Source organism: Misgurnus anguillicaudatus, chromosome 23 (assembly GCF_027580225.2).
Source record: "Misgurnus anguillicaudatus chromosome 23, ASM2758022v2, whole genome shotgun sequence".
Lineage (NCBI taxonomy): Eukaryota > Metazoa > Chordata > Actinopteri > Cypriniformes > Cobitidae > Misgurnus > Misgurnus anguillicaudatus.
Window position 1 is genome coordinate 19,751,550 of NC_073359.2, and position 15,477 is coordinate 19,767,026.

The following is a 15,477-nucleotide window of genomic DNA, read 5'->3' on the forward strand; positions in this document are numbered from 1 at the left end:
AGTGCCGTTCGCCGGCTGTAGAGACAAGAGTGGGCTGCCATCATCTCTACCACTATTACCCCGTAAATGAATGTTGCCTGCCAGACAAAACATTATCTGAAAATGTCATCATGCATGAATTTATAGCGTCAGACTTAACGTTACAGTGCACATTTAAAAGTGTCATGTTATCCTGACTAAATACTGTTTTACATTCAGCAGGATTTAGCTGTATTTGCATAGTATTAAACACATTGTTTTGTAGTAATAAACACAATCTACAGTAACAGGGTTTAAAGTCTTTCAATTTAATAATTTCTATTAGTAAAGCTATGGTTTTAAAGGTGCACTGTGTAGATTTGATCAGCTCAGTCCAGCACTCACCCCTCCCTTTTAGAACACATAGAGAAGCTATAGTAGACGCCACAGGACAAACATATCATCACCTGAGTGACAAAACGCGCTCTGTAGAGCAGTTTAGGGCTACTGTTAAAACATGGCGGTGCAAAATTGCGACTTCCATGTAAGAGGACTGCATAGATATATACACTAGATGTCGCCTTGGGGCTCTGAGCATGCGTCAAGACAGGGGTCTTGTCATAGGAAGTATCTAGGTAAAGCTGCTATGTCCGCCTGTACTTTGAATTCATGGACGATGCCGGACTTTTGTGCTGCGCATGGATGAAAGGGCTACTAACACTATGCATTACAGTTAGAAAAAGTAAATTTTCATAAAATCAAAACTTTTATTTTTTCCTGTACTAAATGCTAAATCCATGTCTGACTGTTGAAACGAACCAAAAGAAAACCAAGAAAATCGTCGCGTTCATGACGATTTATGGTGATTTTATTTCTGTTACACCATTGCCTACAATGACGCTGAGGCGGGATTCCCCTGTTTCAAGATGGCGGCCCTGTTTGACGCATTCGGTCCAATGAACTGCCGTAGCCAAGGCGACATCTAGTGTACATATCTATGAGAGGACTGGAGGTCGACAGATTTTACCGATACCAAACAGTACATTTACACGAGGTAAAAGTGCACACCAAAGCTTTTACGCCTGTGGCCGAGCATCGAGAGTTAAAAGAGATTCAACTTTGGGTGAAAAGCTCTGCTTGTCAATGTCAGTTCTCAGTCAGAGTGGAGGAGGGGCGGGACATTACCACAGCAACCAACCGGCTCACAGCAAAACTTTTAAAGGCGGCTGAAAACGCCTTGGGTACAGCCGAGCGCTTGGGTAGCTCTGATACTTGAGCTGTGAGCCGGTTGGTTGCTGTGGTAATGTCCCGCCCCTCCTCCATTGTGATTGGATGGCCGTGTGAGAACTGACTTTGACGAGCGGAGCTTTTCATTAAAAGTTAAATCTCTTTCAACTCTCGACGTTCAGCACCGAGCGCGGAAAAAACGCAGAGCGCCGGTTTTCAGCATGGAAAAAAAACGCTAGCTGCTGGCTTATTTGTAAAATGCAGAGTCAATCGATTGAAAACATGCGCCGGCCGCGGGCATAAAAGCTTTGGTGTGAACGCCCCCTAACGCTTCTCATTTAGTTTTAATGGGTCACGTCATTCATTGCCGAACTGAATTGTGGATCTGTCAACTTCACGTCACTGGCGTTGCTTGCAGCAGAAGTTAAACATTTCTCAACTTTTCAAGCGTCAACGTGTGCGTCAGTCAATCAGATCGCCTTATGCAAATAACAGAGGCAGAGCCAGCCAATTAGATTTATGCAAGACCGGAGAACAGAGGAGCATGTTGTTGCGGCCACTGTGATTGGCTGTTGGCCAGGCTTAATCCCGTCCACCGTCAATCATTAACATTTACACCCTGTGTGAATGTACTAATAGTTGGTCCCTACTTGCTGATAACTGATTAATTAATAATTTTTATAACGGATACTGGATAAAAAATAAACATAACACTCAAAAGGGAAAGTAATAAAGCAACAGTACTGAACCATTAAAATGTGCTAAATGAAATAAATGTATAAGTAAAATGATATTCATTATATAATATATTAATTATATATAAAAAAGTATTAAAGTAAATACTTCTCTGAAATATTCCACTTGTAAAATTGAAATGACATAAATGTATATTATAGCCTTGTAATTTATTTGCTTCTGTTTTAATACTTAATGATTATCTAATCAAAATAACAAAATATGTATTGCAGTAATGGTAAAAAAGAATTGAATTTAAGACTTTGATTAATTGGATATGTTAATGTATAGCCGACAGCTGCATATAGTTTGCTTTCTCTCGTTATTAACTTAAAATATGGATAAAAGTAACCAGCTGGAAATAAACGAATGCAAATCGATTGTAATAATCATAATATTAAAAACATTTGGGATGATATGAAACATAATGATATGAAGCAACGGAAGCACTCGGAAAAACTATCGGCATGGATTTTTTTTGTAGATAAAAACGGCTAATTTAAATAAAAACAAAAGTTTATTGTGTAATGTCTTCATAAACCACTACAAATATAGTTATGTACTGTATATTATATTGCATTTCTGTTAATAGATCCATCTAAAATTTGCACACTGCAACTTTAAAAGCAGTCTGTAGCAGATCACCAGATTTTGTAAACAGGGGCACAGGGCAATTTATTTGTGGTAACGCAGCAGGGCTTCCCAATGCCACATGAGACTCCCAAGCAAAGCAATGAAACTTTCAGCATTCTGTAAACGTGTGGGATGGATGCTATACCATGCTTGTAGACAACATTGGACTGGTGTTTAAAATGCAGTGCAACATCTTATTTGTACATAATAATTATGGGTTACATTTTACAATAACAGTACTTTCTTTATTTTAACAAACTGCAATTTGTGTGATCTCTTTTATTTTGCAAGGGGGAGCTCAACTGTATTAATTAACAGGTATGAAACTAAGGTAATCTTTATTCGTGTAAGAATTTATAAAAGTCGTGTTGAACTTAATGAGGACTCTTTATTAGTTTATAATTAGTACATGTCTTAACTCATCATTCGTTTATATTAGGGATGCTCTAATTAGGATTTTTGCAGCCGATACGGATAACCGATTAGTTGTCTTCGTGATTATGGCCGATACCAATTCTGATACCGATTCTTTAAGCTGATATGCAAGCTCTTTGATGACTTTAACTGTTAATATTTTTTCTAGATAAAGTAATACCACAGATGTTGCGTTTGTTATATTACTTGCAGTAATTAGGTATATTATTGTTTTAATAGAGAATTAAATAAATAAGCACAACAAATATTTCTATGCAAAGAGAAATGTAATTTGCCCTAAAAAGGTTTATGTCTGTTAAAAGTACTGAAAATTAAACACTTCACAGTCTTTACTGTATGAATTAAATATGCACGCATTTGTATAAACTACAACAGTTCTTCAGTGAAAAGCAGAGAGTGACTTTATTGAGAGATGAATTAGGATACTGTAGCTTTAAGACGTGAGATAAATTGCTCTATACACGTGCACTGATGACAGGCTGCCCGTCTCTGAGGAAAATAAAAGTTTAAACAGTCAAAACATGCAAATAATAAACTTTCGGCATGAGGATGCAATTGTCCGCGATAGCGTTGAATACGCTGTTTGATGGGGATGTGAAGACGCCACACGCTGTTAGGAACGGAGCACACCCTTGATTGGAGCATCCCTAGTTTATATTTAACTAAAAATAAATTTAGGTCGTAGTTGATTATGATTCATGTGATGTTATTGTGGAATTAAATAAACTTTGACTGATTTATTAAAAGCAGATCTTTCAAACTACTCGCCTACTCACCTTTTAGCTAAAATCAGCCTTTCTGAAATGTATTTGCTTAGACTGTTCATTAAAGTTTTACACTTTTAAAAAACTTAATCACTTGTAAAAAGATTAAATATTTAAACACAGCATTCGAAAATTAAAAAAAGCTTTAATGCAGAAAAACAAATCTAGTTAAAAAATCTCTTATTAGTTCACCTCTCAAAAGAGTAATTCGTTCATTATTCAGTTACCAGATTTACTGCATGTTTGTTTTTGCAAAAAGAGAGGATGACACAATAGAAATATTTGTTGTCTATTTCTTGTGTTTTGTATCGTTTAATGGTACCCAGTGTTGTTTTAAATCAGTCCAGATTGCAAACTCACAACATCAGCCAAAATAGTATTTCTTTTGCCACCGTACAGGCAGCAGCAACAGTTTTTATTGAATTATATTAATTCTCAACTGTGAGAGATATATTATAGATGATTGCCGGGGTGGTATGTTTTCGATCCCAGTTATTATGTGTGTCCGTGCAATCCTAGTCATTTTTGTGTCGCATACTTTAGGGCAGCCATCACTCGCGGTCATCTTCCATCTACACATGCAGAGATGGATGCAATCACATAGGACATCAGGCTGATGTTTCTAAAAAGATGGAGAGTAGCCAACCAAATGGAAGTAAATGGAAAATAACATTCATGGAATAGTTTACCGAAAATGAAAATTTCCACCATGACATACAGCTATCAAATAAATAGCGAAAAATAGAGTAATTTTTGTCAGTTTAAAGTATGACAGGCAGACCGCTTTGACTTTCATTAAATTGAAAAGATTATCGAGGATATTCTTTAAGAGTTCCCCCTGCATAAGAAGCCACATGGGTTCATTTGTGAGTGAACTGTTCCTTTAAGCCACGATGAAGACATTGCCACCAGCCATCTTTCCAATCTCTCATTCTTAATTATGGTTGGGACTTATTGGGTCAGGAGAAATGAAATTTCCTCTCTCGACGATTGGTAGAAGACTCCCTTTTTTACACGAAATCAAATCAAATAACAGCAGGGTGAGGCTAGGCGCGAGGTGCCGAGCGAAAGCCGACTCTAATGAAAATGAATCTATGAATTTTTCGCACAAGTCAGCTCCCTCTCTTCTTCAGTCCTAACCCCGGTTTCATTCATACAATTTGTCTCACAGCAATTACACCCTCACCTTTCCACATGGAAGTGAGAATGATGGCGAGCGCTGTGTGCAATGCGATAAGCTCTAATGCATGTGTATACATTATGAATTGCGTTTCACTTGAGGGTGAGAAAGAATCGCTACACTACGCTGCGCTTGGGGTTTCGTCTATGCATCAACTGCCTTTTTGTTCATGCCTCCTATTGATTTTTTTCCACCGAGACTAAAGGGATTATTACCAGTGAAATAACTCCATTGGGTTGCACGGTTGGTGCTGCCATGGTTTGCAGAATTTATAAGTTGCACTGTAAATAGGGTTATATAGGCCTAAATAATATATCATATGGTATTGCATAATGTATGGATATTGATTTTAGCAAAACTACTTGGTATATCTCTCTCGAACCACAACGTCATTGATATTTCTTTCTTCTGAATCAAAGATCAAAATTCAAGCAGCGCAGTTTGTCACAGTTTTGCGCCTTAATTGTCTAATAATTGTCTTTTCTCTTTTTTAGGGACAGTAAGTTGTGACACACTGGTGAACATGCGTAAGGTGACCCACCAGAGGGTCCAGGAGCCGCTGTCGGGTACAGCCCTCCTGCCCTGCGTTTTCACCCTGCACCCGAGTCCCTCTCATGAACCTCCACGCATTAAGTGGACCAAACTGTGGGGTCAGCGTGGCCCGGATGGTCTCCAGAAGCAGCAATCAATTCTTGTGGCTAAAGACAATATAATCAAGGTGAAGAAAGCCTTCCAGGGCCGCGTCACCTTGCCGGGGTACCCCGGGAACCGCTACAACGCCAGCTTGGCACTCATGGGCCTGCGTTCAAGTGACTCGGGAATGTACCGCTGCGAAGTCGTGGTCGGGATTAATGACGAACAAGACACAATCCCCCTGCAGGTTACAGGTAACGTACAGTGGTACACCACCACAACCATGTGAACATGATCAATTTGATGCCTTAAAGGGACATTCCACTTTTTTTTGAAAATGTCCTCATTTCCAGCTCCCCTAAAGTTAAACATTTGATTCTTAACGTTTTGGAATCCATTCAGCTGATCTCCGGGTCTGGCGCTAACACTTTGAGCATAGCTTAGCATAATCTATTGAATCTGATTAGACCATTAGTATCACGCCTAAAAAAATAACCAAAGAGTTATTACAATATTTTTCCTATTTAAAACTTGACTCTACTGTACTTTGCTGATGTAACATGGCTGCGCCAGGCGTAGGAATATTACGCACTGGCCGAAAATAGTCCCCTGCCATTGTAAGTAACCAAGGGGACTATTTTCGGGCAGTGCGTAATATCACTACGCCTGCTGCAGCCATGTTACATGAGCAAAGTCACTGATTTTTACGCCAGTTTCATAGTATAGTTCCTAGCCATATCAGCCTAGAAAATCGCAACTTTTAATTTTCTGTCGGTCTTAGTACACAATGTAACTACAGAAGAGTCAAGTTTTAAATAGGAAAAATATTGAAACTGTTTGGTTATTTTTTAGCGCGATGCTAATGGTCTAATCAGATTCAATGGATTGTGCTAAGCTATGCTAAAAGTGCTAGCGCCAGACCCGGAGATCAGCTGAATGGGTTCCAAAATGGTAAGAATCAAATATTTAACTCTATGGGAGCTGGAAAATGAGCATATTTTCAAAAAAAGTGGAGTGTCCCTTTAAAGTTTGTTTTGTGCACAAAAACTCTTAGCGCTGCTTTTTTAGGCCTCTGGGTAAAAAAACCCTCACAAAATGACTAAATGTGCTATTTAAAAACGTGCATAATTATAGTCACTAGTGACGAGGATTACTTTCCTCCACATCTGCTGTTTATCGCAAAAGACTCTATCAGATCAGATCAAGAAGACGTAGACCAAACAGCTGTTCTATTTGAAGCTTGTGCCAAAATTTAAATGCAGTTAGATGTCGTTCAGCAAACGGTCTGTCAAGGGATTCGTTCTTGCACTTTTCTACACATTAACTGGCAAACCTCATCTCCCAGTTCATGACAAATTTAAAGTTAGAGGCGCCACCCAACAGCAACGGGAACGAAATGGACCGTCACTCCTTCTAACTCACTCCCTGACTGCCGGTTAAAATTTAACAAGTGCAGATGCAATATTAATACCATACATGTGGATGTCTGTACATTTCTGTGACTCGGAACAGATGAACTTTCTGTTCGGCAGTTTTGTACATAAGATTATTTCTAGTTTTTATTTCAAACAGGGAGTGCTGGAGTAAAGTAGGGGATTCAACAACATTTGAATAAAAGAAATAACCATTTTAGACCAGATAAATTCAAATTTTATTTTATATAAAGTAATATATGATGATCGGTAGGCTTGTCGCGATAGTCATTGAAACTGTGATTACCGGTGCTTCAGCCTCTCACCGGTTAGATCACTTGCCCACCGCGACACCGTCTTTCACCGTCGTTTTGATATTTTCTTGTAAGTGATCATTTAGTTTCGTTAGAGAGAGCAAACACTACCACACATTTGTGTATTCCCTGAGACGCAAACCTATGAGAGAGTACTACTGTACAGTATGTGTTGATGGCCAATATACACAATGGTTTCACAAGGTCAGCTAGTTGAGCTACAGCTAATGCATCTGCAACTATATTGTACAATACTACAGGAACTACAATAACTAGCTTCAACGAAGACTGTATATGATTTTCATCTGAATATATATAGGACATTTAGCAATATAGCCAAGTAGACATGTATCTGACCTTGCTTGGATTATGTCTTCAGGAAGGTAGTTGCAGAATCTCTAACCCAATTTTTAATAAGCCGTGGCTTCCCTCAGAGGATTGAAAGTCCAACATATTATATTCCCAGATGCTTGTCAAAGACAGTGAATATTTTTTATGAGTGGTAAACTCCAAAAGGGAAGGAAGAGAGAAAATAAAATAGAAATAGAAAATGAAGGAGAAGTCTTCCTTCCATGCCTCTTTGAAGTGGGGCTTCACGGGTAACGGACGTTTTTGAGAAAGAACGGGGGGTATTGTTTAGAAGACAGAGATCTTTCTTCCAAGACCACATTTGAAGTATTTCACCATAAATTAGCCTACCTGGCTTTGAGTTTTTTTCTTTTGTGTGTTTTCCTGGGAAGGGACGTGGGAATTGTGAGGGTGGAGAAAATGAAAGGTACGGTAGAATCCAGCGAAAGATTTGATCTACGAATAGTTGATGGACAGTTCAAAAGTGTTCCCAAAATTTGTGCACCGGACTGAAATGGCATCCCTCAACTGTGCTGGAAAACCATGGCTCCGTCCGAAAGCTCAGCCAGGTGCCTCAGGGGGCATTAACTTTGGGGGCAGCGTTTGTGCTCCGGGAAACACATTCGGACAGCCTCCATAGGCAGCGTGAATTTTGTTTGAAATAAAAACAGAGAGTGCGTATGTAATAATTAATCAAATATTTGCTAGAAAAGCAATCAAAAGGTGTAAAAAGTGAAAAAAAGTGAAAATCTTTATTTACACTAAATTTCAGGGTTCCCACATGTCCTTGAAATCCTTGAAAGTTTGTGAATCTGGGAGAAAAATTCAAGGTCCTGGGAAGTTTTTGAAAATATAAATACATAGATACGGGTCATTGAAAGTGCTTGAATCTATTTTATGCAAGAAGTTTTCTGGAAAAAAATCTATATTATTCCCTGTTTAGTGTAGGATATTATCATAAAATTATAGACTTTTTAAATACACGTGCTAAACAGTTTGCTTTAAATGCTTATATCTTCTGTATGCGAATGTTGATTCATACCGAAATGCTTTTTTGCATAGTTGTGTTTGACAAATGAAAATGATTCGGGTTACGTATGTAACTGTTGTTCCCTGAGAAGGGAACGAGGCGCTGCGTCTCCCTTGCCATACTTACTCCGTCCTTGTAACGCCGTCTTTGGCAATATTTCTTATAGCGATATACTTCCTGGCTCCCGCGTCACCCTGTCTTTGTTGTTAAGCCTCACCATTGGTATACACATTCAGACGCACTTAAACTTGGAGGCGTCTCCATAGTGTCACCGCAGTGACGCAGCACAATTTCCCTCGAAAGGGAACTGTAACAATGTATCTTTAAAGGTAACATGATGTAACCTTGCTCTCACTTGAAATGTGTCCCCACATTTAGTTCTTGAATTTGAGGGTATTAGACCTGGAAAGTCCTTGAAAGGTCCTTGAATTTGAAGTTAACTAAGGTGTGGGAACCCTAAAATTTGTGCTCCAGCCGCTTTTTCGGCCACCATTTTATTTTTTCGAACTCGATCATTCTCGACCAATCTCATTCCCTGCGCACGCACACGCATTGAATTATGGGACATTGAAGATCAGCCTGGCATAACTTATTCAAGCAGGGAGTAATATGTAGATAAAAGTTTGTGTTTTGTGTATGTGTGAAAAAATTGTGTGCATATTCCACTTAATGCCCTTCATTCTCTAATTTTTCCCCAAAACAGGAGTGGTCTTTCATTACCGCGCACCTCACGACCGCTACGCACTCTCCTTTGCCGACGCCAAAAGGGTTTGTGTGGAGAACTCTGGCGAGATCGCCACACCCGCCCAGCTGCAGGCCACCTTTGATGACGGCTATGACAACTGCGATGCCGGTTGGCTATCGGATCAGAGCGTCAGGTCAGAGCGAGAAAATCAGAGCGTTTTGTTACAGTAGAAAATCCTTACCAGACTCAGACACATGGGTATATTTAGCATTAAAGAAGTATTTGAATGCAGGGCTTTAGCTTTATGTCTATATAATTCGGTGTCAAGAGTGTCATCTCAATCTTCCCGCATGACTAGTTATGAAACTATTACTTTGTAGATCTTTACATTTAAATTAGTAAAATTTACACACTTTCGTAATTCAAGTTTTGAAATAAAAAACAGAATAACGCAACTTTCTCAATCAAATGCGCATGACAGTGGACAACTTAATAATTAGCCAGCATATCAATTAAAATATCTTATTGCCTCTTTATTTTGTATTGACTGTATAAGAACCACATTGGTTTCCAACTACAATAGCTCGCTGTTGAAGACCTGCCATCTTTAATCTCATCAACGCAGCTGAACGCCAGGTCGGCTATTGATTTCACAATTCATATCTACCACTTATTGTCAGCTAGTAATTGAGCTGAGAAGCCCGGCCCTCGCTGAATAAAAGCAGGATCGGACTTTTCCCTCTCTGCCTGGGAGAGCTCTAATTGGTCCATCTCCAAAGAAGCTTGGCTGCACATCAGTGAAGACGCAAACGTGCAATTAGTGCAAATACATAGAGACATCAGAGATTTCTGGATGGGGATGGAAAATACATAGGCTGTTTTAATGGTTTTATGTAACCAGGTGATGCCCACGAAATCCAGACTTAGAAGGTGTCCAGCATCAGAATTAAAAAAGCCCCCTTTTTTGCACATATAAGATTAAGGTCTGAACTTACTACAACCATGTTTTTAGGGGATTTAAAAAATATTTCCTATAGAGTTATTAACATTTTTTAGATTATCATTATAAAAAATTATCATTACCGCAACATGATATTATATTAAATATATTCATTTACAAACTCGTGTTTCGGTAATGAGAACTAAAAAGTTGTCTAGGTACTATGACAAACAAAATTTCAACTTTTATCTGGAGAGAAAGTCAATTCCAGCAATTTTTTTAAATGTTAGTTCATTGAGGGCTTAAACAATGATTGAAAATTGTTGCGGAGGATGAGAAAATTTTCTTGGACATTTATATTCCTTATTATTGTCTCTACATTTACCAATGATCACCAAATACCACATGTTTCTTTACTGTAAATGTTTATAGTATAACATGCACTTGAAGCTTTTAATTTTTTTGATTTTTTAATTCTAAATATTTCCATGTCAAAGAACCCAAATCCAGTCATGGACATGTTGCAGTAATGAAAATTTTCCACTTAAATGTGAAAAACAACTAAATTGGTTTGTATGATGTCATTTGAAATCATGTGGTAAATAGTACATGAAGAGATATTTGTAACTGTATGCTTCTTATTTTGATACTCTTACTTTGCATTTACATGTTTCATGACACCTCATTAGTCTAATTTCGCAAGAATCACCCAACCGCCTTCAATATTTGGGCTGGACTTTAGGAAATTCACCATTCCCATGCACCACTTTCCTCAATCTTTTCGATCAATGTGCTTTAATGTAATTACACAGTCAATGTCTCACTTTCGTATTTATCTCTGGAATTTACTCTTGCCCTCATTCCTACACAGGTACCCCATCCAGTCTCCACGGCCCGGCTGCTACGGCGACAGGGACGATATGCCCGGCGTGAGAAACTACGGATTTCGAGACCCAGATGAGATGTTTGACACCTACTGCTTTGCCAACAACTTACAAGGTACAGCCTACAGTGAACACCATGTTTTTAAATGTCCTCATGAGCCATATCTCAGACATCTACCTGCTCATGTCCCAACCCACAGAGCATCTAAGTAGGTCGCTATCCTTTCAGCCCAGCCTCACGGTTTATGCCAGAATGGGTACAGCATTACATGCTCGTATTTACAAGGCGCATGTCACTGTATTTTATGCAGAAACAGAAGCCAAGAGTTTTTATGCCAAAGCGAGCATAAGTTTTAATGTTTTACATATCGTGCCTTGCTACTCACTTTGATAAAGAAGAGCCTGCATTGGAGTTTTACATTTAATTTAATAAATACGTTTATTGATAGTTTTCATCAAGAATGTATGTGGGCAGATGTGTACTTTTTAAAGAATTATGTGAAGGTAGCACAGAGATTTATTTAATTTAATTATAATCTCATTTACTTAAATTGAATTGATGAGTCGGATTAGATCACTTTTTGCTATTCATCTCAAATATAAAAAATCTATTTTACCCGAATTCACGTAATATATGCTCTTTAAAAATGGAGAATTTGTTCTCTAAATTAACTGATCTGACATTTTCTCTGCCTCAATTTTTAACAGCAGACCTCAATTTGTATTCCGCTCTTTCTCTCTCTCTCTCTCTCTCTCTCTCTCTCTCTCTCTCTCTTTCTATTTACAGGTGAAGTATTTCACACCAGTATGCCAGAGAAGCTGAGCCTGGCCTCTGCCTCCACTCACTGTCACACTTTGGGAGGTCAGCTAGCCACAGTCGGGCAACTCTACCTGGCCTGGCAGGGAGGTTTAGACCGCTGCGACCCCGGCTGGCTGGCTGACGGCAGCGTGCGTTACCCTATTAACCTAGCACGGCGTAACTGCGGGGGAGATGAACCAGGGGTACGGACTCTTTACCACAACCCCAATCGTACTGGCTTTCCAGAAAACACTGACCTGTTTGATGCCTACTGCTACAGAGGTTTGTTGAAGTACAGTATAAAATATATATATATAATGAGGAGCAAAGAGCTTATTATTGGGGCGAAAATTCATATATGTATAATAGTTCTAAGTAGTGATGCACCGATGTATCGGCCGCCGATATGTATGAATTTTGAAACCGATACCCATTGATTATTAATTAACTGCGTGAAGGCAATAAGTTGCATGTCTGTTGCATAATCCAGCTTTTTTTTATAAATCACATAGTTAATCACGTGAAAGATAACTCATTCATGTGAGCTATGCGGTCAGAGTATTTCGGGAAAATGTCTGCAGTTTGGGCTTTTTTCAAAATCTCAGAAAAAAATGCTAAATTTTATCTTAATTTGTGCTTCTCTTATTATTGGTCACTTGAATGTTAAATAGATCTAATCCATGTTCGGTAAAAAAAAATATTTGATGCAAAAATAAACTAGATAATAGGCCAACTGGATAGTATTGTATATAAGTGTTTAATATCGGTATCGGCCAATAGTTGTCTGTTTAAATTGGTATGCCCTTCCCAAAATCATACATCCCTAGTTCTAAGCATACAGTATGTACTGCTAAAAGTCTAAGGCCACCATGCTACCATTAGATTTGTTGTTTTTGCAATTGTATAGTGATCATATATAATTATTTCTCAGTATCTGTATTAGAATACAACCAGAAAATACAGGAAATGTGTATGTAGTATTAAAGCAGTATTAAAGTATAAGCTGAAGTGTCAAGTATTTAGGATAAACTCCCCTTCCACTTGAGCAATAGCAGGCAGCTGCAGGATCTCTTAAACCTAAATGAAATTAAATCCTAATTTCTAATTCTAATCGAAATGACTTCAGGACTTCAGTCTCCTCAAAAAAGCTCAAGATGTGTTTCGTGCCAAGATAGGTCACAATAAATACTGACTGATGCCTGAAGAAGACATTTAGTTCTGAAAATTGTTTTGTTTTTAATTTTGTGTCCATATTTATTGTATTTCTGTTTGTATCTTAATAAAAAGAGTGAAAAATAAACATGGATGGACATTAAAACTTTGCTAAAACAACAAAGCTGGTAGTGGGGGCCTAAGACTCACTATACTGGAAATAGTGAGGAGTCTTTTTTTCTGTCAAATCCCTTACATGTATATATTATTATGGCAGCATGTTTCAAAATAATTTATATTTAGTGACATTCAGAGATTTACCCTGGTGTCACCATCATCTGAAATGTATGACATGAAGATTTAAATTCTTAAATTGTTTTGTATCAAGAACTTTAGATTTTTGCTTTGTAGTTTCAGTCAGTGCTGTCATCTAAAGCCATTCAAGTGATTATCTCTCTACTTTCAGAGAAGACTGTTGAAGATCAGCCATTGTTACTCCACCAAACCCTGGAAAACACTTTCAACACTTCAGGCGAAGAAGAGGTCCAGCTCCAAAGAAATGAAGTCTTTCCTGAACCTTCTACTTGGACTGGTCTGGTGGATCTAGACAAGGAAGATTTTAAATCCATTATAAACAACGAATCATCTGAAATCTCAGAGGAGCATGTTGTGATCCACCTTAGGCCTCGAGAGCGGTCTGTTGACTGGAAAGACGACGGCTCTGAGGATGCTGTGGAGAAGCAAGAGAATCTTCAAGGGGGCTCGGCTAAAGAGGAAACTGATGAGAGTGATGATGCAATGGGACTTGATGCATCTCCTGACCCCTCTTCAATCACACCGTCCTCCTCTACACAAGCTCAGACCAGCAACAGCGTGATATCTAACTTTGTGAACTCAATCATGAAACCATGGAGGTATTGGACCGGTACTGGAGATACTGGGATACCAGCCACAGAGTCAAGCCTCTTCAAAGGAACCTCAGAAATGGTCCCACCTGCCAGGACAAACCCAAGCAGAGGGAAAACAATCAAGGGAGGTGTTGATAATGCCATATTGGAGCCTGACACAAAGGAGCTTTCATTCAACCCCTCCTTAACAGATCCAGACGAGGGGCTCTTGGAGCAGGAGAAAGAGTTGGTCTTCGTTGCTGCACAGCCGGTGCTACAAACCCCAAGCCAATCTGAAACTGATCCATCATATTCACAAACCAACAGCTTCACTAGCCCATCTACAGGTAAAAGTGCTATTTCACCTAGTTTTAGGTTCTACCAGAGTTTATCCATGAACAAAACTGACCTAAAGTATCAGTAGCCTTATGTGGTGTTCACACCAGCCGCGGAAGAGGCAGCAAGCGCAAGTGATTTACATGTTAACCCTAGAGTCACATAAGCTACAAATGTGAGTGATACAGAACTTGATGGGCGTTCCTTGGCTAGTATCTAAAAGCGGTATCAAAAGTCACTTCAGAGGTATTGTTAAGTTACAAAAACTATGTTTTTGGGTTTAAAAGTATTTATTTCTCTATAAAAGTAACAAAATATATGAGAGAAAATGCCAAACTTATCAGATATATACAGAAATACGCATTTTCCGCCATCTTGAATCATTTTCTTCGACTCTTGTCGCATCGCTCAGCATTTGCACAAAATAGCCTTCTTGTCTATTTTGGCCCCACCTTGCTCGGCACACTCCCATTGAAAATGAATGGTAGCCTGTCGCTCTGTCTCTTGTAACTTATGTGACTGAGGGGTAGATCAATGCAAAGATGCGAATAGGCATCCCGTGGCGCAGATGGCGCGTTCTGCTCGAATTGAGCATTGCCGCGGTAAAAAAATCGGAACTTTGGTGGAAAATCGCGCCACGTTAAACAATCTGGAGCTTGCTCTAGTTGTGACGTGATTACAGGAAGCGAGCAGCGTCGCAGAAGCCCCTCCCATGACGCAAATTTCTGCGTGAATGTCTCGAATGACTAGAATTTCACGCAATGCTTTCACATGCGAATAAAGCGAGTAAACTCAAAATGTTCAAGCGTCCAACTACGCGGATAGCGCGTTTTTTCCGCCTTTTTCGCGTCTGGTGTAAGCGCACAGTTGTGCTGCGTACACACCAAATGCGAAGCATCGCATTCCTCGCTCTACATTACTCACATGATTTAACTTTGTGTCATGCTAATTTTTAGCTTGAGTTGATTTTTTCAACTTGCGCGAAGGTGATTTGCGTATGTTTACTCAACAGTCGCACCACCCAATTCGTGTTATTCGCACGAGTTTGCATCTATTCGTGTCTTTGCATTGACTTTATATGTAATCAGACCGGTGAATTTGCATTTGGAGTGTACGCCCCATAAG

General features: G+C 39.0%; 1 protein-coding gene across 2 annotated transcripts in view; it reads left to right on the forward strand.

Annotated features, from left to right (window-relative positions):
- Positions 1-15,477, forward strand: part of ncanb (neurocan b) — a 229,684-nt gene that overhangs the window by 98,004 nt on the left and 116,203 nt on the right. For both annotated transcript variants that reach the window (XM_055218762.2, XM_055218761.2), the window contains exons 3-7: positions 5,427-5,819; positions 9,373-9,547; positions 11,166-11,293; positions 11,966-12,259; positions 13,596-14,363. In XM_055218762.2, the coding sequence (XP_055074737.2) occupies positions 5,427-5,819; positions 9,373-9,547; positions 11,166-11,293; positions 11,966-12,259; positions 13,596-14,363 (1,758 nt within the window). The remainder of the gene's footprint in view (positions 1-5,426; positions 5,820-9,372; positions 9,548-11,165; positions 11,294-11,965; positions 12,260-13,595; positions 14,364-15,477) is intronic.